General features: G+C 52.4%; 1 protein-coding gene across 1 annotated transcript in view; it reads left to right on the top strand.

Moving 5' to 3' along the window:
• Window positions 1-23,311, top strand: part of BSN (bassoon presynaptic cytomatrix protein) — a gene marked incomplete at its 5' end in the record, with an annotated part of 169,006 nt that overhangs the window by 20,337 nt on the left and 125,358 nt on the right. Inside the window, one exon of the mRNA XM_069736456.1 lies at window positions 8,962-9,355. Coding sequence (XP_069592557.1) covers window positions 8,962-9,355 — 394 coding nt within the window. The remainder of the gene's footprint in view (window positions 1-8,961; window positions 9,356-23,311) is intronic.

The following is a 23,311-nucleotide window of genomic DNA, read 5'->3' as shown; positions in this document are numbered from 1 at the left end:
CCTTCTTGGTCAAATAGCCCTTACACAGCCTGGAGGTGTTTGGGGTCATTGTCCTGTTAAAAAATAAATGATGGTCCAACTAAACACAAACCAGATGGAATAGCATGCCGCTGCAGGATACTATGGTTGCCATGCTTGTTCAGTATGCCTTCAATGTTGAATAAATCCCCAACAGTGTCACCAGCAAAGCCCCCCACACCATCACACCTCCTCTTCCATGCTTCACGGTGGGAACCAGGCATGTAGACTCCACAAAGACACGGTGGTTGGAACCAAAGAGCTAAAATTTGGACTTATCAGACCAAATCACAGATTTCCACTGTTCTAATGTCCATTCCTTGTGTTCTTTAGCCCAAACACGTCTCTTCTGCTTGTTGCCTGTCCTTAGCAGTGGTTTCCTAGCAGCTATTTTACCATGAAGGCCTGTTGCACAAAGTCGCCTCTTAACAGTTGTTGTAGAGATGTGTCTGCTGCTAGAACTCTGTGTGGCATTGACCTGGTCTCTAATCTGAGCTGCTGTTAACCTGCGATTTCTGAGGCTGGTGACACGGATAAACTTATCCTCAGAAGCAGAGGTGACTCTTGGTCTTCCTTTCCTGGGGCGGTCCTCATGTGAGCCAGTTTCTTTGTAGCTCTTGATGGTTTTTGCCACTGCACTTGGGGGACACTTTCAAAGTTTTCCCAATTTTTCGGACTGACTGACCTCATTTCTTAAAGTAATGATGGACACTCGTTTTTCTTTACTTAGCAGCTTTTTTCTTGCCATAATACAAATTCTAACAGTCTATTCAGTAGGACTATCAGCTGTGTATCCACCAGGCTTCTGCACAACACAACTGATGGTCCCAACACCATTTATAAGGCAAGAAATCCCACTTATTAAACCTGACAGGGCACACATGTGAAGGGAAAACAATTTCCAGTGACTACCTCTTGAAGCTCATCAAGAGAATGCCAAGAGTGTGCAAAATATTTAGAATTGAGAGTCCTCAGTGGTTGATACCTTTTAATGGCTAACTGAAAAGATGGTAACAAATTGCAGCTTTCGAGACTACATACGTCTCTTCATCAGGCAAAGACTAAAACAAATTCTGAAGAATCACATACAGTATTTATGCACAACATAGTATAGAAAAAAAAAAAAACATGGATAAGCCAGTTTTTTTTTCTGTATTATGTATACTATGTTGTCTCGAAAGCTGCAATTTATTACCATCTTTTCAGTTCGCCATTAAAAGGTATCAACCACTGCGGACTCTCAATTCTAAATATTTTTCTATCTACTGGCGAACACGGTACCAAGATATGTTTCTTTCCTGTAAGAGTGTGCAAAGCAGTCATCAAAGCAAAAGGTGGCTACTTTGAAGAACCTAGAATATAAGACATATTTTCAGTTGTTTCACACTTTTTTGTTAAGTATATAATTCCACATGTGATAATTCATAGTTTTGATGCCTTCAGTGTGAATGTACAATTTTCATAGTCATGAAAATACAGAAAAATCTTTAAATGAGAAGGTGTGTCCAAACTTTTGCTCTGTACTGTAGATAATAGATGATTGATAGAGATAATAATCTTTATATAGCGCCAACATATTCCGCAGCGCTTTACAGTTTAACAGTTTCAAACACAACAGTCATAAGTAACAACGTTAATAATACAATAATTAAAGCAAAATAAGCCGCCCCTGCTGGTGAGAGCTTACAATCTACAATGAGGAGGGGGAGATACAAAGCACAGGTGTGTATTTACAATGATGTATTTACAATGATGGTCCGGCCATCTTCAGGGGGTGGGGGGTAGATGGAGATAGTGAATGGGCTACACACACACACAGACATAACATGACTTTGATTACTGAATGTGATAGGCCGCTCTGAACAAATGTGTTTTGAGCGAGCGCCTAAAACTATGCAAATTCTGGCTGGTCCTAATATCTTGGGGTAGAGCATTCCAGAGGATTGGTGCAGCATGGGAGAAGTCTTGGAGTCGGGAGTGGAAGGTACGGATTAGTGCAGAGGTTAATCGAAAGTCATTTGCAGAGCGCAGTGGTCTGCTGATAGACAGAAATGAGGGAGGAGATGTAAGGGGGGCCGCACTGTGGAGGGCTTTGTGGGTGAGAACAAGTACTTTGAATTGGATCCTGTAATGAATGGGTAGCCAGTGTAATGACTGGCGAAGAGCAGACGCGTCCGAGTAACGATTAGCCAGATGGACGACCCTGGCTGCTGCATTAAGGATGGACTGGAGAGGGGAAAGTCGCGTGAGGGGGAGGCCAATTAATAGAGCGTTGCAGTAGTCCAGGCGGGAGTGGATCAGGGCGACAGTGAGAGTCTTGTTTACATGGTGAGAAAAGGGCGGATTCTAGAGATGTTCTTTAGGTGTAAGCAGCACAAGATAGATAATAGGTAAATAGATAATAGATACATAAATAGATATATACCAAGCCCGATATTTAGTAATAAACATAATAAAATAGTACATAAATGCTGGCACTCGGGTTCAGAGCATTCAGATACATACAAATACATGCAGCTGCACTCTTCGGTCCGAGTGCCGGTAGCAGTGCCGGGTATTGAGGTGTGAGACTTGTGCAAGTTTCTCGCAAGTGTGATCCCGGCCTTAAACACAATATCTGTTTAATTTAAAAAGCTGTATATTTAGCCTTTACTGGCTATTAAAGGGAAGCTGTCACCCCGAAAATCGCAGGTGAGGTAAGCCCACCGGCATCAGGGGCAGCATTCTGTAATGCTGTAGATAAGCCCCGATGTTACCTGAAAAAGGAGAAAAAGACGTTATATTATACTCACCCAGGGGCGGTCCCGCTGCTGGTCAGGTCGGATGGGCATCTCTGGTCCGCTGCGGCGCCTCCCATCTTCATTACAAGACGTCCTCTTCTGATCTTCAGCCACGGCTCCGGCGCAGGCGTACTTTGCCCTGTTGAGGGCAGACAAAGTACTGCAGGCGCCGGGCCTCTGACCTTTCCGGCGCCTGCGCACTGCAGTACTATCCTCTGCACCCAAAAAGAGGGCAGAGCAAAGTACGCCTGCGCCGGAGCCGTGGCTGAAGATCAGAAGAGGACGTCTTGTAATGAAGATGGGAGGCGCCGCAGCGGACCAGAGACGCCCAACTGACCTGACCAGCAGCGGGACCGCCCCTGGGTGAGTATAATCTAACGTCTTTTTCTCCTTTTTCAGGTAACATCGGGGGCTTATCTACAGCATTACAGAATGCTGTAGATAAGCCCCTGATGCCGGTGGGCTTACCTCACCCGCGATTTTCGGGGTGACAGGTTCCCTTTAAAATAGGGGGACCCCCCCCCAATAAAATGACGTGGGGTCCCCCTATAATTAATAGCCAGAAAAGGCTATGCAGACAGCTGCGGGCTGATATTCATATCCTAGGAAGGGGCTATGGATATTGCCCCCCCCTGGCTACAAACACCCCTTCACAACCCCCCAGAAATGGCGCTTCTCTAAGATGCCCCAGTTCTGGCACTTAGCCTGTCTCTTCCCACTGCCCTGTAGAGGTGGCATATGGGGTAATATTTGTGGGGTTAATGTCACCTTTGTATTGTAAGGTGACATCAAGCCAGCTTAATACAAATAGAGAACAAGACCAGCACATCCAAGCTAGTGTGAACAGGCGCCAACCAAAATAACACATAAATTGAAAAACGATGAAGGGCACACTTATTTATCAAGAATGATTGCTCTAGAACATTGAAAATGAATTACTGCCATAGAAAATAGGAAAAAGGCTCTATATGATGTACACATGAAATAATGATCTGCAAAAATTCCTATGAAAAAAGGAATTGGCCAATGTATGTGAGCCCAATTGCCACGTTAAGGCGTCCTTCATAATTGGGGCCCTGTCCTGTTTTGTCACCTCTCCTGGGCAAAAACGTCTACAATTTATGGGTCAGGATTGGACCAGCTAACTACTTAAAATCACGTGTGGCTCTTGGGAGTGGGAGTGCAGATGTCCAAAAAGGCTTAATACAAGCTAGTGTGAACAGGCGCCAACCAAAAAAACATAGGTTGAAAAACTATCAAGTTTGCACCATTATTTACCAGGAATGATTACTCTAGAACAGTGTTTCTCGCAGGCACATCCGCAGCAAATACGCAGATCTTTTTAAATCTGTGGTTTTGCTACGGATTTGCCTGACTCAATGGAAGTCAATGGGTGCGGAAACGCTGCAGATCTCCAAAAAGAATTGACATGCTGTAGAAAATAAAATGCTGCAAATCCGCGCGTTTTTTTCCGCAGCATGTGCACAACATTTCTCAATTTCCCATTGACTAACATTGATCCAATTCCGCACATCCAAATACGATGCGGAAAATGCATCAAAATGCGCAATGTGTGCACATAGCCTTAGCGTAGCTAAAATCCCGATAGGAAAGATGACATCGGTCTCAAACTTCTGCAGTCATCTTACGAGGAGTTATTACGCAAATTGGGATTGCCTAAAATTATGAAGGGCTGAGTCCGGCCCACAACCGGCCCTTGTGAGGTCATTGTAGAGGGGTGTGTGGGTGAGACTCAGGGTCTGATAAAAGATCGATCCCAATTATCAGCGTTCATGCAGAGAGTTACATGTCATGTATGCAGGGGCCCTGTTATTCACAGACCAATCGAGGCGCTCTCCTTCAGCTAAACTGAATCGTCTCTGTGATGGGTGTAGTAAGTTCTTCTGTTAATCCTTTTTATTTTATGTAGCTGTTTATGCTGTACTAGATGGTGGCCCGATTCTAACGCATCGGGTATTCTAGAATATGTATGTATGTATATAGCAGCCACATAGTATATAGCACAGGCCACGTAGTATATAGGGGCCATGTAGTATATAGCAGACAAATACTACGTGGCCTGTGCTATATACTACATGGCTGCTATATACATACATATTGTAGAATACCCGATGCATTAATACAGGCCACGCAATATATAACAGTGGCCACGCAGTATATAACACAGCCACACACTATATAACACAGCCCACGCAGTATATGGCAGCCACGCAGTATATAACACAGGCGACGTAGTATATAATACAGCCCACGCAGTATATAACAGTGGCCACGTAATATATAGCACAGCCCACGCAGTATATAACACAGGCCACGCAGTATATAGCAGCCACGCAGTATATAACACAGGCGACATAGTATATAACACAGGCGACGTAGTATATAATAGAGCCCACGCAGTATATAACAGTGGCCACGTAATATATAGCACAGCCCACGCAGTATATAACACAGCCCACGCAGTATATAGCAGCCACGCAGTGTATAACACAGGCGACATAGTATATAACACAGGCCACGCAGTATATAACACTGGCCACGTAATATATGGTACAGCCCACGCAGTATGTAACAGTGGCCACGTAATATATAGCACAGCCCACGCAGTATATAGCAGCCACGTAGTATATAACGCAGCCCACATAGTATATAACACTGCCTATGTAGTATATAGCAGCCACGCGGTATCAAACAGCCCACGTAGTATACAGCAGTGTGGGCACTTATCCCTGCTAAAAAAAATAATTAAAAAATAGTTATATACTCACCCCTTGGGATCCAGCGAATCTCTGACGATACGCGCGCGGCTGTCGCCATCTTCCGTTCCCAGGATGCATTGCAAAATTACCCAGATGACTTAGCAGTCTCGCGAGACCGCTAAGTCTTCTGGGTAATTTCGCAATGCATCGCCGGGAACGGAAGATGGCGGCAGGCGCGAGCGGCTCGGCGGACTACGGAGGGTGAGTATAGCAGGTTTTTTGTTTTTTTATTATTTTTAACATTACATTTTTTTACTATTGATGCCGCATAGGCAGCATCAATAGTAAAAAGTTGGGGACACACAGGGTTAATAGCGGTTACGGAGTGCGTTACCCGCGGCATAACGCGGTCCGTTACCGCCGGCATTAACCCTGTGTGAGCGGTGACTGGAGGGGAGTATGCGGGCACCGGGCAGTGACTGCGGGGAGTACACAGCGGCCATTTTCTTCCGGACTGTGCCCGTCACTGATTAGTCGTGGCTGTTTTGCCGGGACCAATCAGCGACTTGGTATATACCTGTGTCATCTCCCCTGTATATAGTATATATGTGTGTGTCATCTCCTCCTGTATATAGTATATACCTGTATGTCATCTCCTTTATATAGTATATACGTGTGTTATCTCCTCCTGTATATAGTATATACGTGTGTCATCTCCTCCTGTATATAGTATATACGTGTGTCATCTGCTCCCGTATATAGTATATATGTGTGTCATCTGCTCCCGTATATAGTATATACGTGTGTCATCTGCTCCTGTATATAGTATATACCTGTGTGTCATCTCCTGTATATAGTATATACCTGCTGTGTGTCATCTCCCCTGTATATAGTATATACCTGTATGTCATCTCCCCTGTATATAGTATATACCTGTGTGTCATCTCCTCCTGTATATAGTATATATACCCGTGTCATTTCCTCCTGTATATAGTATATACCTGTGTCATCTCTCCTGTATATAGTATATACCTGTGTGTCATCTCCTCCTTTATATAGTATATACCTGTGTGTCATCTCTCCTGTATATAGTATATACCTGTGTGTCATCTCTCCTGTATATAGTATATATCTGTGTGTCATCTCCCCTGTATATAGTATATACCTGTGTGTCATCTCCTCCTGTATTAGACCTCGTTGACACGTTATTTGCTCAGTATTTTTACCTCAGTATTTGTAAGATAAATTGGCAGCCTGATAAATCCCCAGCCAACAGGAAGCCCTCCCCCTGGCAGTATATATTAGCTCACACATACACATAATAGACAGGTCATGTGACTGACAGCTGCCGTATTTCCTATATGGTACATGTGTTGCTCTTGTAGTTTGTCTGCTTATTAATCAGATTTTTAGTTTTGAAGGATAATACCAGACTTGTGTGTGTTTTAGGGCGAGTTTCATGTGTCAAGTTGTGTGTGTTGAGTTGCGTGTGGCGACATGCATGTAGCGACTTTTTGTGTGTCGAGTTGCATGTTACAGGTTAATGTAGCAAGTTGTGTGCAGCAAGTTTTGCGCATGGCGAGTTTTGCGCATGGCGAGTTATATGTGTGGTGCGTTTTGAGTATGTGCAAGTTTTGTGTGAGGCAACGTTTGCATGTGTTGCAACTTTTGTGCATGTGGCAATTTTTCCGCGTGTGCAAGTTTTGCGTGTGGCGAGTTTTCCATGAGGTGAGTTTTGCACGTGTGGCGAGTTTTGCGTGAGCCTATTTTTGCACGTGGCGTGTTTTGCGCGTGGTGAGTTTTGAGCGGCGACTTTTGTGTTTCGACTTTTATGTGGCGAGGTTGGTGTATGTGTGGTGAAATGTGTGCTGAGGGTGGTATGTGTTCAAGCACGTGGTAGTGTGTGGCGCATTTTGTGTGTGTTAATATCCCTGTGTGTGGTGAGTATCCCATGTCGGGACCCCTCCTTAGTAACTGTACGGTATATACTCTTTGGCGCCATCGCTCTCACTCCTTAAGTCCCCCTTGTTCACATCTGGCAGCTGTCAATTTGCCTCCAACACTTTTCCTTTCACTTTTTTCCCCATTATGTAGATAGGGGCAAAATTGTTTGGTGAATTGGAATGCGCGGGGTTAAAATTTCACCTTACAACATAGCCTATGACGCTCTCAGGGTCCAGACGTGTGACTGTGCAAAATTTTGTGGCTGTAGCTGCGACGGTGCAGATGCCAATCCCAGACATACATACATACATACATACACACATAAACACACACACACATTCAGATATATATATTAGATTGTTTTGTCCCCTTTGTAAAATCTTTGTATATTTTTCATAAACACTGCTTCCCTTTGGATTAAATATGAAATGTAATAGATCTGTTCCTTTTGTTCTGTAAACTACGCCTCGAAGCCATTAGCTACCGTTTTAACTGTGTCTAACCGACCAAAACAGATTAATGGTGGCGGCGAATAGTCTGGGGTTGTCAGAGGTAGCTGTGACCATACCAGGGTGTGTACACATAGTCCATGTGTTGGAATCTGGAGGTGTATACGCCTTACGTTCTCGGGTAAATTTCTGGCAGCCGGCCTAGTGGTGCGAACAGGCTGCGGCCTTCTCTGTTGATTGTCGGCCAATCGTGTAATTGTCCGGGCGATAGGGGGCAGCAGAGAGCGGCTCGCTCCAGAGATCAGAGCGGGTGGTACTGGTGACCTTCCCAGCCTGTGACATCAAGGGATTTCAGGGATTAAGAAAGTCCTGACAATATACGGGATCCCTGACAAGGAGTCACCATCATCTATGTCTAGAAGAGTGGTTCTTTCACTGTCGAGAGAATTGAGCATTGTCTGTTCTTTGGTTTAGCGTCATCCCTAGAATAATGGAAAAGATTGAAAATATGTAGGTAGCTGGTAACCTGTACACCACCGTCATGGAGGTGGCTGCAAGGATTCAAATCTACTCTCTTGGAGTAACATCCATTGTCCTAGAAGGAGCTGAAGAGGGAACTGGGAAGACGTGCACCCACTGTCCTGGAGAGAGCTGGGACGATGTGTATCCTCTGTTCTGGGGGGAGCTGAGAAGATGCAGAGTCGTTGTCTTATAGGGAGCTGAGAAGATGCAGAGTCGTTGTCTTATAGGGAGCTGGGAAGATGAGCATCCCACGTGCTGGAGGGAGTTGAGATTATGTGCATCCATTGTCCTGGAGAGAGGTAGAAATTCAAAAACTGCAGAATTGTTGTCCTAGAGGGAACTGGGAAAATGTGCATCTACTGTGCTGAAAGGAGCTGAGATAATACAGATTCTCTGTCGTAGGCCTTCACCCTTTAACTCATGTACAGGATTTTAGTGGAGTTGTCCTGTGCTTGTGGGGTCACTGTAGTTACACTGTTCCTTGTGTCCAGTACGGTCACTGCATGGTTGATCTCTTTTCTGTTCCAGTGCTCCCGGGAGGTTGCAGAATCCAGGTCGTTTGGCCGGGCAAAGTTCCACTCCTCAGACGTTTAGACAAACTCCTGAAAGCACAAAAGAAGTGAAAAGCCATGTTCCCCCATCCCAGCAGGCATCTGACGTCTCCAGGAGGACACTGCAGGTGGAAAGCAGGGGTCACCGAACAGGAAGGTCACCCTCAGTATCTCCAGACAGAGGCACCACTCCAACCTCGCCCTACTCAGTTCCGCAGATCGCCCCACTCCCCAGCAGCACGCTTTGCCCTATTTGCAACACAACAGACCTCACTTCCTCTCCGAACCAGCCAAACTTCAACACGTGCACGCAGTGTCACAACGAGGTGTGCAACCAGTGCGGCTTCAACCCCAACCCTCATCTGACAGAGGTAAGAGCGCACAATGTGTGTCCTGGGCTACTCCCTGCCCGAATTTCTGCAGCTGCTCGCTGCTCCCTGCCCCATTTGCTTCCTGCAGCTGCTCGCTGCTTCTTGCCCCATTTGCTTCCTGCAGCTGCTCGCTGCTTCCTGCCCCATTTGCTTCCTGCAGCTGCTCCCCGCTTCCTGCCCCATTTGCTTCCTGCAGCTGCTCGCTGCTTCCTGCCCCATTTGCTTCCTGCAGCTGCTCGCTGCTTCCTGCCCCATTTGCTTCCTGCAGCTGCTCGCTGCTCCCTGCCCCATTTGCTTCCTGCAGCTGCTCGCTGCTTCCTGCCCCATTTGCTTCCTGCAGCTGCTCGCTGCTTCCTGCCCCATTTGCTTCCTGCAGCTGCTCGCTGCTTCCTGCCCCATTTGCTTCCTGCAACTGCTCGCTGCTCCCTGCCCCATTTGCTTCCTGCAGCTGCTCGCTGCTTCCTGCCCCATTTGCTTCCTGCAGCTGCTCACTGCTCCCTGCCCCATTTGCTTCCTGCAGCTGCTCATTGCTCCCTGCCCCATTTGCTTCCTGCAGCTGCTCACTGCTCCTGCCCCATTTGCTTCCTGCAGCTGCTCGCTGCTTCCTGACCCATTTGCTTCCTGCAGCTGCTCATTGCTCCCTGCCCCATTTGCTTCCTGCAGCTGCTCGCTGCTCCTGCCCCATTTGCTTCCTGCAGCTGCTCGTCGCTTCCTGCCCCATTTGGTTCGTGCAACTGCTTCCTGCCCCATGCTGCTCCCTGCAGCTACTCGCTGCTTCCTTCCCGTTGCTTCTTGCAGCTGCTTGATGATCACTGCCCCTTGCTTGTCTCTGCATCTGCCAGCTGCTTCCTGCCTTGTGCTGCTCACTGCTCCCTGCCCGGTCCTGCTCCCTATCCTGTGCTGCTTCCTGCCCCACGTTGCTCCCTTCCCCATGTTTCTAACTACACTGTGCTGTTTCCTGCCCCATCCTGCTCCCTGCCCTGCGCTGCTCCCTTCTCCGTGTTGCTAGGTTCCCTGTGCTGCTCCCTGCTCCATCCTTTTCCCTGCCCTGCGCTGCTCCCTTCTCCGTGTTGCTAGGTTCCCTGTGCTGCTCCCTGCTCCATCCTTTTCCCTGCCCCACGCTGCTCCCTTCACCGTGTTGCTAGGTTTCCTGCCCCATCTTGCTTCCTGCCCCATCCTGCTTTCTGCCCCATCCTGCTCCTTGCCCCGCGCTGCTCCCTTCCCCGTGTTGCTAGGTTTCCTGCGCTGCTTCCTGCCCCGTCCTGCTTCCTGCAACGTCCTGCTTCCTGCCCCTTCCTGCTCCCTTCCCTGTGCTGCTTCCTGCCCCATGCTGCTCCCTGCCCTGTGCTGCTCCTTGCCCCACGCTGCTCCCTTCCCCGTGTTGCTAGGTTCCCTGCGCTGCTCCCTGCCCTGTCCTGCTCCCTGCCCTACGCTGTTCCCTTCCCCGTGTTGCTAGGTTCCCTGTGCTGCTCCCTTCCCCGTGTTGCTAGGTTTCCTGCGCTGCTTCCTGCCCCATCCTGCTTCCTGCCCCATGCTGCTCCCTTTCCCGTGTTGCTAGCTGCCCCGTCCTGCTTCTTGCCCCGTCCTGCTTCCTGCCCCGTCCTGCTTCCTGCCCCGTCCTGCTTCCTGCAACGTCCTGCTTCCTGCCCCTTTCTGCTCCCTTCCCTGTGCTGCTTCCTGCCCCATGCTGTTCTGTGTCCTGTGCTGCTTCCTGCCCCATGCTGTTCTGTGTCCTGTGCTGCTTCCTGCCCCATGCTGTTCTGTGTCCTGTGCTGCTTCCTGCCCCATGCTGTTCTGTGTCCTGTGCTGCCCTCCTGCCCCGTGCTGTTCTGTGTCCTGTGCTGCTTCCTGCCCCGTGCTGTTCTGTGTCCTGTGCTGCTTCCTGCCCCGTGCTGTTCTGTGTCCTGTGCTGCTTCCTGCCCCATGCTGTTCTGTGTCCTGTGCTGCTTCCTGCCCCATGCTGTTCTGTGTCCTGTGCTGCCCTCCTGCCCCGTGCTGTTCTGTGTCCTGTGCTGCTTCCTGCCCCATGCTGTTCTGTGTCCTGTGCTGCTTCCTGCCCCATGCTGTTCTGTGTCCTGTGCTGCTTCCTGCCCCATGCTGCTCCCTGCCCTGTGCTGCTCCTTGCCCCACGCTGCTCCCTTCCCCGTGTTGCTAGGTTCCCTGCGCTGCTCCCTGCCCTGTCCTGCTCCCTGCCCTACGCTGTTCCCTTCCCCGTGTTGCTAGGTTCCCTGTGCTGCTCCCTTCCCCGTGTTGCTAGGTTTCCTGCGCTGCTTCCTGCCCCATCCTGCTTCCTGCCCCATGCTGCTCCCTTTCCCGTGTTGCTAGCTGCCCCGTCCTGCTTCTTGCCCCGTCCTGCTTCCTGCCCCGTTCTGCTTCCTCCCCGTCCTGCTTCCTGCAACGTCCTGCTTCCTGCCCCTTTCTGCTCCCTTCCCTGTGCTGCTTCCTGCCCCATGCTGTTCTGTGTCCTGTGCTGCTTCCTGCCCCGTCCTGCTTCCTGCCCCGTCCTGCTCCCTGCCCTGTGCTGCTTCCTGCCCCATCCTGCTCCCTTCCCCGTGTTGCTAGCTGCCCTGTGCTGCCCTCCTGCCCCATGCTGTTCTGTGTCCTGTGCTGCTTCCTGCCCCATGCTGTTCTGTGTCCTGTGCTGCTTCCTGCCCCATGCTGTTCTGTGTCCTGTGCTGCTTCCTGCCCCGTGCTGTTCTGTGTCCTGTGCTGCTTCCTGCCCCGTGCTGTTCTGTGTCCTGTGCTGCTTCCTGCCCCATGCTGTTCTGTGCCCTGTGCTGCTTCCTGCCCCGTGCTGTTCTGTGTCCTGTGCTGCTTCCTGCCCCATGCTGTTCTGTGTCCTGTGCTGCTTCCTGCCCCATGCTGTTCTGTGTCCTGTGCTGCTTCCTGCCCCGTGCTGTTCTGTGTCCTGTGCTGCCCTCCTGCCCCGTGCTGTTCTGTGTCCTGTGCCGCTTCCTGCCCCGTGCTGTTCTGTGTCCTGTGCTGCTTCCTGCCCCATGCTGTTCTGTGTCCTGTGCTGCTTCCTGCCCCATGCTGTTCTGTGTCCTGTGCTGCTTCCTGCCCCATGCTGTTTTGTGTCCTGTGCTGCCCTCCTGCCCCGTGCTGTTCTGTGTCCTGTGCTGCCCTCCTGCCCCGTGCTGTTCTGTGTCCTGTGCTGCCCTCCTGCCCCATGCTGTTCTGTGTCCTGTGCTGCTTCCTGCCCCATGCTGTTCTGTGTCCTGTGCTGCCCTCCTGCCCCATGCTGTTCTGTGTCCTGTGTGGCCCTCCTGCCCCATGCTGTTCTGTGTCCTGTGCTGCCCTCCTGCCCCATGCTGTTCTGTGTCCTGTGCTGCTTCCTGCCCCATGCTGTTCTGTGCCCTGTGCTGCTTCCTGCCCCATGCTGTTCTGTGTCCTGTGTGGCCCTCCTGCCCCATGCTGTTCTGTGCCCTGTGCTGCTTCCTGCCCCATGCTGTTCTGTGTCCTGTGCTGCCCTCCTGCCCCGTGCTGTTCTGTGTCCTGTGCTGCCCTCCTGCCCCGTGCTGTTCTGTGTCCTGTGCTGCCCTCCTGCCCCGTGCTGTTCTGTGTCCTGTGCTGCCCTCTTGCCCCGTGCTGTTCTGTGTCCTGTGCTGCTTCCTGCCCCGTGCTGTTCTGTGTCCTGTGCTGCCCTCCTGCCCTGTGCTGTTCTGTGTCCTGTGCTGCCCTCCTGCCCCGTGCTGTTCTGTGCCCTGTGCTGCCCTCCTGCCCCGTGCTGTTCTGTGTCCTGTGCTGCTTCCTGCCACATGCTGTTCTGTGTCCTGTGCTGCTTCCTGCCCCGTGCTGTTCTGTGTCCTGTGCTGCCCTCCTGCCCCGTGCTGTTCTGTGTCCTGTGCTGCTTCCTGCCCCGTGCTGTTCTGTGTCCTGTGGTGCTTCCTGCCCCGTGCTGTTCTGTGTCCTGTGCTGCCCTCCTGCCCCGTGCTGTTCTGTGTCCTGTGCTGCCCTCCTGCCCCGTGCTGTTCTGTGTCCTGTGCTGCCCTCCTGCCCCGTGCTGTTCTGTGTCCTGTGCTGCCCTCTTGCCCCGTGCTGTTCTGTGTCCTGTGCTGCTTCCTGCCCCGTGCTGTTCTGTGTCCTGTGCTGCCCTCCTGCCCTGTGCTGTTCTGTGTCCTGTGCTGCCCTCCTGCCCCGTGCTGTTCTGTGCCCTGTGCTGCCCTCCTGCCCCGTGCTGTTCTGTGTCCTGTGCTGCTTCCTGCCCCATGCTGTTCTGTGTCCTGTGCTGCTTCCTGCCCCATGCTGTTCTGTGTCCTGTGCTGCCCTCCTGCCCCGTGCTGTTCTGTGTCCTGTGCTGCTTCCTGCCCCGTGCTGTTCTGTGTCCTGTGCTGCTTCCTGCCCCGTGCTGTTCTGTGTCCTGTGCTGCTTCCTGCCCCATGTTGTTCTGTGTCCTGTGCTGGTTCCTGCCCCATGCTGTTCTGTGTCCTGTGCTGCTTCCTGCCCCATGCTGTTCTGTGTCCTGTGCTGCTTCCTGCCCCATGCTGTTCTGTGTGCTGTGCTGCTTCCTGCCCCGTCCTGCTCCCTTCCCCGTGTTGCTAGCTGCCCTGGGCTGCCCTCCTGCCCCGTGCTGTTCTGTGCCCCGTGCTGTTCTGTGCCCTGTGTTGCCCTCCTGCCCCATGCTGTTCTGTGTCCTGTGCTGCTTCCTGCCCCATGCTGTTCTGTGTCCTGTGCTGCTTCCTGCCCTATGCTGTTCTGTGCCCTGTGCTGCTTCCTGCCCCGTGCTGTTCTGTGCCCTGTGCTGCCCTCCTGCCCCATGCTGTTCTGTGCCCTGTGCTGCTTCCTGCCCCATGCTGTTCTGTGCCCTGTGCTGCCCTTTTGCCCCGTGCTGTTCTGTGTCCTGTGCTGCCCTCCTGCCCCGTGCTGTTCTGTGTCCTGTGCTGCTTCCTGCCCCATGCTGTTCTGTGTCCTGTGCTGCTTCCTGCCCCGTGCTGTTCTGTGTCCTGTGCTGCCCTCCTGCCCCGTGCTGTTCTGTGTCCTGTGCTGGTTCCTGCCCCGTGCTGTTCTGTGTCCTGTGCTGCTTACTGACCCGTCCTGCTCCCTGCCCTGTGCTGCTTCCTGCCCCGTCCTGCTCACTTCCCCGTGTTGCTAGCTGCCCTGTGCTGCTTCCTGCCCCATGCTGTTCTGTGTCCTGTGCTGCCCTCCTGCCCCGTGCTGTTCTGTGTCCTGTGCTGCCCTCCTGCCCCATGCTGTTCTGTGCCCTGTGCTGCCCTCCTGCCCCATGCTGTTCTGTGCCCTGTGCTGCCCTCCTGCCCCATGCTGTTCTGTGTCCTGTGCTGCTTCCTGCCCCATGCTGTTCTGTGCCCTGTGCTGCTTCCTGCCCCATGCTGTTCTGTGCCCTGTGCTGCTTCCTGCCCCATGCTGTTCTGTGCCCTGTGCTGCCCTCCTGCCCCATGCTGCTCCTTGCCCTGTGCTGCTTCCTGCCCCATGCTGTTCTGTGCCCTGTGCTGCCCTCCTGCCCCATGCTGTTCTGTGTCCTGTGCTGCTTCCTGCCCCATGCTGTTCTGTGTCCTGTGCTGCTTCCTGCCCCATGCTGTTCTGTGTCCTGTGCTGCTTCCTGCCCCGTGCTGTTCTGTGCCCTGTGCTGCTTCCTGCCCCATGCTGTTCTGTGCCCTGTGCTGCCCTCCTGCCCCATGCTGCTCCTTGCCCTGTGCTGCTTCCTGCCCCATGCTGTTCTGTGTCCTGTGCTGCTTCCTGCCCCGTGCTGTTCTGTGTCCTGTACTGCCCTCCTGCCCCATGCTGTTCTGTGCCCTGTGCTGCTTCCTGCCCCATGCTGTTCTGTGTCCTGTGCTGCTTCCTGTCCCATGCTGTTCTGTGTCCTGTGCTGCTTCCTGCCCCGTGCTGTTCTGTGTCCTGTACTGCCCTCCTGCCCCATGCTGTTCTGTGTCCTGTGCTGCTTCCTGTCCCATGCTGTTCTGTGCCCTGTGCTGCTTCCTGCCCCATGCTGTTCTGTGTCCTGTACTGCCCTCCTGCCCCATGCTGTTCTGTACCCTGTGCTGCCCTCCTGCCCCATGCTGTTCTGTGTCCTGTGCTGCTTCCTGTCCCATGCTGTTCTGTGTCCTGTACTGCCCTCCTGCCCCATGCTGTTCTGTGTCCTGTACTGCCCTCCTGCCCCATGCTGTTCTGTGCCCTGTGCTGCTTCCTGCCCCATGCTGTTCTGTGCCCTGTGCTGCTTCCTGCCCCATGCTGTTCTGTGCCCTGTGCTGCTTCCTGCCCCATGCTGTTCTGTGTCCTGTGCTGCTTCCTGCCCCGTGCTGTTCTGTGCCCTGTGCTGCTTCCTGCCCCATGCTGTTCTGTGCCCTGTGCTGCCCTCCTGCCCCATGCTGCTCCTTGCCCTGTGCTGCTTCCTGCCCCATGCTGTTCTGTGTCCTGTGCTGCCCTCCTGCCCCATGCTGTTCTGTGTCCTGTGCTGCTTCCTGCCCCATGCTGTTCTGTGTCCTGTGCTGCTTCCTGCCCCACGCTGTTCTGTGTCCTGTGCTGCTTCCTGCCCCATGCTGTTCTGTGTCCTGTGCTGCTTCCTGCCCCGTGCTGTTCTGTGCCCTGTGCTGCTTCCTGCCCCATGCTGTTCTGTGTCCTGTGCTGCTTCCTGCCCCATGCTGTTCTGTGTCCTGTGCTGCTTCCTGCCCCATGCTGTTCTGTGTCCTGTGCTGCTTCCTGCCCCGTGCTGTTCTGTGTCCTGTGCTGCTTCCTGCCCCATGCTGTTCTGTGTCCTGTGCTGCTTCCTGCCCCGTGCTGTTCTGTGCCCTGTGCTGCTTCCTGCCCCATGCTGTTCTGTGTCCTGTGCTGCTTCCTGCCCCGTGCTGTTCTGTGTCCTGTGCTGCTTCCTGCCCCATGCTGTTCTGTGCCCTGTGCTGCTTCCTGCCCCGTGCTGTTCTGTGTCCTGTGTTGCTTCCTGCCCCATGCTGTTCTGTGCCCTGTGCTGCTTCCTGCCCCATGCTGTTCTGTGTCCTGTGCTGCTTCCTGCCCCATGCTGTTCTGTGCCCTGTGCTGCTTCCTGCCCCATGCTGTTCTGTGCCCTGTGCTGCTTCCTGCCCCGTGCTGTTCTGTGCCCTGTGCTGCTTCCTGCCCCATGCTGTTCTGTGCCCTGTGCTGCTTCCTGCCCCATGCTGTTCTGTGTCCTGTGCTGCTTCCTGCCCCATGCTGTTCTGTGTCCTGTGCTGCTTCCTGCCCCGTGCTGTTCTGTGTCCTGTGCTGCTTCCTGCCCCATGCTGTTCTGTGTCCTGTGCTGCTTCCTGCCCCATGCTGTTCTGTGCCCTGTGCTGCTTCCTGCCCCTTGCTGTTCTGTGTCCTGTGCTGCTTCCTGCCCCATGCTGTTCTGTGCCCTGTGCTGCTTCCTGCCCCATGCTGTTCTGTGCCCTGTGCTGCTTCCTGCCCCATGCTGTTCTGTGTCCTGTGCTGCTTCCTGCCCCATGCTGTTCTGTGCCCTGTGCTGCTTCCTGCCCCATGCTGTTCTGTGCCCTGTGCTGCTTCCTGCCCCGTGCTGTTCTGTGCCCTGTGCTGCTTCCTGCCCCATGCTGTTCTGTGCCCTGTGCTGCTTCCTGCCCCATGCTGTTCTGTGCCCTGTGCTGCTTCCTGCCCCGTGCTGTTCTGTGCCCTGTGCTGCTTCCTGCCCCGTGCTGTTCTGTGCCCTGTGCTGCTTCCTGCCCCATGCTGTTCTGTGCCCTGTGCTGCTTCCTGCCCCATGCTGTTCTGTGCCCTGTGCTGCTTCCTGCCCCGTGCTGTTCTGTGCCCTGTGCTGCTTCCTGCCCGTGCTGTTCTGTGTCCTGTGCTGCCTTCCTGCCCCATGCTGTTCTGTGCCCTGTGCTGCTTCCTGCCCCATGCTGCTCCTTGCCCTGTGCTGCTTCCTGCCCCATGCTGTTCTGTGCCCTGTGCTGCTTCCTGCCCCGTGCTGTTCTGTGCCCTGTGCTGCTTCCTGCCCCATGCTGTTCTGTGCCCTGTGCTGCTTCCTGCCCCGTGCTGTTCTGTGTCCTGTGCTGCTTCCTGCTCCGTGCTGTTCTGTGTCCTGTGCTGCTTCCTGCCCCATGCTGTTCTGTGTCCTGTGCTGCTTCCTGCCCCATGCTGTTCTGTGTCCTGTGCTGCTTCCTGCCCCATGCTGTTCTGTGTCCTGTGCTGCTTCCTGCCCCATGCTGTTCTGTGTCCTGTGTTGCTTCCTGCCCCATGCTGTTCTGTGCCCTGTGCTGCTTCCTGCCCCATGCTGTTCTGTGCCCTGTGCTGCTTCCTGCCCCGTGCTGTTCTGTGCCCTGTGCTGCTTCCTGCCCCATGCTGTTCTGTGCCCTGTGCTGCTTCCTGCCCCATGCTGTTCTGTGCCCTGTGCTGCTTCCTGCCCCGTGCTGTTCTGTGCCCTGTGCTGCTTCCTGCCCCATGCTGTTCTGTGCCCTGTGCTGCTTCCTGCCCCGTGCTGTTCTGTGTCCTGTGTTGCTTCCTGCCCCATGCTGTTCTGTGCCCTGTGCTGCTTCCTGCCCCATGCTGTTCTGTGCCCTGTGCTGCTTCCTGCCCCATGCTGTTCTGTGTCCTGTGCTGCTTCCTGCCCCATGCTGTTCTGTGCCCTGTGCTGCTTCCTGCCCCATGCTGTTCTGTGCCCTGTGCTGCTTCCTGCCCCGTGCTGTTCTGTGTCCTGTGCTGCTTCCTGCCCCATGCTGTTCTGTGCCCTGTGCTGCTTCCTGCCCCGTGCTGTTCTGTGCCCTGTGCTGCTTCCTGCCCCATGCTGTTCTGTGCCCTGTGCTGCTTCCTGCCCCATGCTGTTCTGTGCCCTGTGCTGCTTCCTGCCCCGTGCTGTTCTGTGCCCTGTGCTGCTTCCTGCCCCATGCTGTTCTGTGCCCTGTGCTGCTTCCTGCCCCATGCTGTTCTGTGCCCTGTGCTGCTTCCTGCCCCGTGCTGTTCTGTGCCCTGTGCTGCTTCCTGCCCCGTGCTGTTCTGTGCCCTGTGTTGCTTCCTGCCCCATGCTGTTCTGTGCCCTGTGCTGCTTCCTGCCCCATGCTGTTCTGTGCCCTGTGTTGCTTCCTGCCCCATGCTGTTCTGTGCCCTGTGCTGCTTCCTGCCCCATGCTGTTCTGTGCCCTGTGCTGCTTCCTGCCCCGTGCTGTTCTGTGCCCTGTGCTGCTTCCTGCCCCATGCTGTTCTGTGTCCTGTGCTGCCTTCCTGCCTTGTGCTTTTCCCTACAGTTGCTACATCTTTGTCTGCCCCATAGTGAAAGCATTATTGGGTAGTCTGAGGTCATGATAGTGATTTGTGGGGCAGTCTCAGGTCAGAGGTCAGTATGTTGGTGTGTTGGTACAAGGCAGTAAGCTGGGGGTATGACAGTAACATGACTGTATCATTGGAATAATATGTTTGTGACGTAGGAGTAACATGACTGTAACACGGCAGTAATATGATCGTAATATGGGTGTAACATGGCGTACATGTTAATAATGTGAGTGCTATCATTGTAACATGGGAGTGATATGACTAAGATAGAAGTAACAAATTAGTAGCGTGACAATAACATGGAAGAAACATAACTGTACCATGGTAATAAAATGATAGTAAGATGGCTGTAACATGTAAGTAACATGGTAATAACATGACTAACATGGTAGTGACATTACAGTGACATGGAAGTAACGTGAGAATAACATGGCAATAAGATGACTAACATGACAGTAACGGGACTATAAAATTGAAATATCGTGGGACTAACATGACTGTGGCATAGAATTAACATGAAAATAACTTAACCGTGACATGTTAATAACATGGGTGTAACATGGCTGCAACATGTAAGTAACATGGGAGTGACATGACAGTGGTATCAAAGTAGCATGTGAGTAAACATGGCATTAAGATGATGTCACGGTTCACACCGTGCTGCCAACAATATGTCAGGGATCCCGTGGAGGATATCTTTATCGTCCCCACTACTCACACCAATTTGTCATGAACCGGGGTTGTTTGATTGCCCCTGGTTGCTTCTGAAGGGGATTTATCTATAGCCCACTTCACAGTTCCGGTTTGGAACTTGCAGCTCTCTGGCGCCCCCCTTACCTTCAGGTCAGATTAGGTACTGTACCTAGAGTAATTAGTCACCAGAAAGGCTGCCTGCTATGTACTGGCTATTGGGCTCACTGCAGCGAGAGCGATTTAACTACTCCCACTCAGGCAGGAACAATAATTATCAATGCCGCCGGTCGCTGTCCAGTTTCCCAAACGCACAGAACAAAGTATGCTGCCACCAGCTCTGATTTTCCACCAAAGGTTAACGGGTCCGGAGCCAACCCAAACCAGTAGCGTAATTGACCTCAGAGAACACACAGTTCGTTTAGAGCAGAAGAGACAAGCTAGCAATTAAATATTTTACTCCATAAAAAGTTAGGCAGTGTTCACAAAGTATAAAAAGATATTATAAAGGAGACAATACATGCTTACATTACAGATTACAAAATAAAATAGGATTAATGGAAGAAAACACACTTACAGGTCATTCAGCTCATTTCAAATCAGCTTGGCGGCTGTGTGCTCAGGAGATACATCCAGGTGCATTAGCAGAGCTTTGTTGAGCTGATGTTAGCCCACTTCCTGGACCAAGACTGACTCACTACTCAGCAGGCGTAAAAGATATGTCCTCTGTGGTGACATCACTAAGTGGGCTTAGTTGTATGTCTTTTTATTATGATATTTTTATACCTTTTTCTTACTGTAAGGATTAAACTTTTTGTATTAAAGTATAAAACTTTAACAAGTTGAACCTTGAATGTTCTAAAAGAATCCATAGCCTGAGGTGTGGGAGCCTTATGAGTGATAGACAGTATTAGTAATTTACAGGACTCATCACCCCGTGTATTCGGTGAGTGGTGGCAGCGTGTATGAGCGGTTGTGTGGCCTGGGTCGGTGTGTGATTTATGCTCCCTTGAATGCTGGACTCAGTGGGGAGATAGATTAACCCTTGCAGGCACAACCCCAAGTCACGTGTGAGAGCGGGTACGTGACGAATTAGTGACACCACGGAGAAGGGATCCGTGACAAGGAGTAAAATGGGCCATCTTAGAGAAACAATCCACAACTCCCCGAATTACCATACATCTGACCAATACAGGGAGATCTATTATGAATTCCATCGCAGTGTGGTGCCAAGGAGCTGATGGTACAAGGAGAGGAAGTAACCGACTGGTTGGAAGCTGTTTTGGAGTCTTTTTCAGGACACAGGAGGGACAGGGTAAGACGAAATCTGTAATATCCGTGTGCAGGGACTAGAAATGAAGAGTAAAGTCAAAACGGGTGAAGAACAGAGACCACCCGGCTTGATACCGATTTAGTCGCTGTGTAGACTGCAGATAGGCTAAGTTCTTTCTTGTCAGTGTAAATAATTACTGGATTCATCACTCCTTCAAGCAAGAAGCGCCACTCCTCCAGAGCCAGTTTAATCACCAACAGTTCTCGATTGTCTATCAAGGCGTTGTGTTTAGAAGCCGAGAAGACTTTGGAGAAGAAACCACAGGTTCACCATACAGCGGGAAAAAGACTTCTGGGCGAGGTCTGTTCCTGCCACAAAGGAAAAAGCATCCACCTCCAAAAATAATTCCTTATTATTGTCAGGTTGGTGCAGCACTGGAGCAGAGTAGAAGGCTTGTTTTAAGGAGATAAAGGCGCCATCAGCGGGTCAGGGCAGAGTTTAGGGCAGCCCGTGAGGAGAAATGCGGAATGAACTGGCGGTAGTAATTAGCCAATTTGAGAAACCGCTGGATTGCCTTCAAAGAAGCCCTGGTCATAGAGGTGACGCCCAAGTCATAGGTGAGGAGCCCCACTAATAGAGAAGTCTCTGTCCTAGAATAGTAGGCCACGTCAGAGAGGAGAAGCCTCAGTCATAAAGGACAAGCCCCCGTCATAGAGAAGGAGCCCCAGTCTTAAAGTAGGAGCCTCGGTCATAAAGAAGAAGCCTCGGTTATTGAGGAAAAGTTCTTATTTTATAGAGGAGGAGCTGTGATCATAGAAGAGGAGCCCTTTTCATAAAGGGGAAGCCCCAGTAATAGAAGAGGAGCCCCGGTCATAGAGGAGGAACCCAGTCATTGAGCAGAAGCCCCTATCATCGAAAGAGAAGCCCTGATCATTGAGGAGAAGCCCTGATACTTGAGGAGAAACCCCGATCATACAGGGCCAGCCCCAATCACAGAGGAGCAGCCCCCGTCATAGAGGAGTTTCCCTGGTTATAGTGGAAGCAGTTTTAGTTTAGTTGAAGCACAGCGAAGGTCAAAGGTCAATCATAGCAAACTACAGAACAGAATCGCACAGTGAGAGCATGTGCTGGCCATACTGGTGAAAGGCGATGGTTACTGGTGATGGGCTGGTTACTGGTGACAGGGGCTGGTTACTGGTGAGAGTCACTAGGTACTGGTGAGGGGCTGGTTACTGGTGACGGGCACTGGTTACTGGTGACGGGGGCTGATTACTGTTTAAGGACTGGTTACTTGTGACATGTGCTGGTTACTGATGACAGTTTCTGGTGACGGCGCTGATTACTGTTGAAAAGGGCTTGTTACTGGGGACGTGGATATTGGTGACTAGTAACAGTTGCTGGTTTTTGGTGAGAGTTGCTGGGTACTGGTGAAATGCGCTGGGTACTAGTGACAGGTCCTTGGTACTGGTAACAGGCGCTGGGTTACTGTTGACAGGCGCTGGGTTACTGGTGACAGCCACTGGTTACTGCTGATGGTCTGTTTACTGGTGACAGTTGCTGGTTACTGTTGACAGTTGTTAGTTACTGGAGACAGGTGCTGGGTTCTGCTGATGAGCCGGGTACTGATGACAGTCGCTGAGTACTAGTGAAAGGCTCTGGTTACTGGTGACAGGTGCAGGGTACTGGTGAAAGGCTATGGTGACAGGTGCTAATTACTGGCACAGGCATTGGTTACTGGTGAAAGGCGCTTGTTACTGCTGACAGACTGGTTATTGTTGACAGTTACTGGTCACAGGCGCTGGGTACTGGTGACAGGCACCGTGTTCTGGTGTCAGGTCCTGGGTACTGGTGTCAGGTGCTGGTTACTGGTGAAAGGCACTGGGTACTGGCTGGTGACACGTGCTGGGTACTGGTGATAGGCACTGGATACTGGTGACAGGTGCTGGGTACTGGTGACAGGCGCTGAACACTGGTGACAAGAGCTGAGTACTGTTGACAGGCGCTGGATACTGGTGACAAGCGCTGGGTATTGGTGACAGGCGCTGAGTACTGGTGACAGGTGCTGAGTACTGGTGACAGGCATCGGGTACTGGTGACAGGTTCTGGGTACTGGCGACATGTGCTCGGTACTGGTGACAGGCGCTGAGTACTGGTGACAGGCGCTGAGTACTGGTGACAGGCGCTGAGTACTGGTGACTGGCGCTGAGTACTGGTGACAGGCGCTGAGTACTGGTGACAGGCGCTGAGTACTGGTGACAGGTGCTGAGTACTGGTGACAGGCGCTGAGTACTGGTGACAGGCTCTGGGTACTGGTGACAGCTGTTGGGTACTGGTGAGAGGTGCTGAGTACTGGTGACAGGCGCTGAGTACTGGTGACAGGCGCTGAGTACTGGTGACAGGCACCGTGTACTGGTGACAGGTGCTGAGTACTGGTGACAGGCTCTGGGTACTGGTGACAGGTGCTGAGTACTGGTGGCAGGCGCTGAGTACTGGTGACAGGCGCTGGGTACTGGTGACAGGCTCTGGGTACTGGTGACAGGTGCTGGGTACTGGTGACAGGCGCTGAACACTGGTGACAAGAGCTGAGTACTGTTGACAGGCGCTGGATACTGGTGACAAGCGCTGGGTATTGGTGACAGGCGCTGAGTACTGGTGACAGGTGCTGAGTACTGGTGACAGGCATCGGGTACTGGTGACAGGTTCTGGGTACTGGCGACATGTGCTCGGTACTGGTGACAGGCGCTGAGTACTGGTGACAGGCACTGAGTACTGGTGACAGGCGCTGAGTACTGGTGACTGGCGCTGAGT

This window comes from Ranitomeya imitator, chromosome 8 (assembly GCF_032444005.1).
Source record: "Ranitomeya imitator isolate aRanImi1 chromosome 8, aRanImi1.pri, whole genome shotgun sequence".
Taxonomy (NCBI): domain Eukaryota; kingdom Metazoa; phylum Chordata; class Amphibia; order Anura; family Dendrobatidae; genus Ranitomeya; species Ranitomeya imitator.
This window is presented reverse-complemented; position numbering and strand designations above follow the sequence as displayed.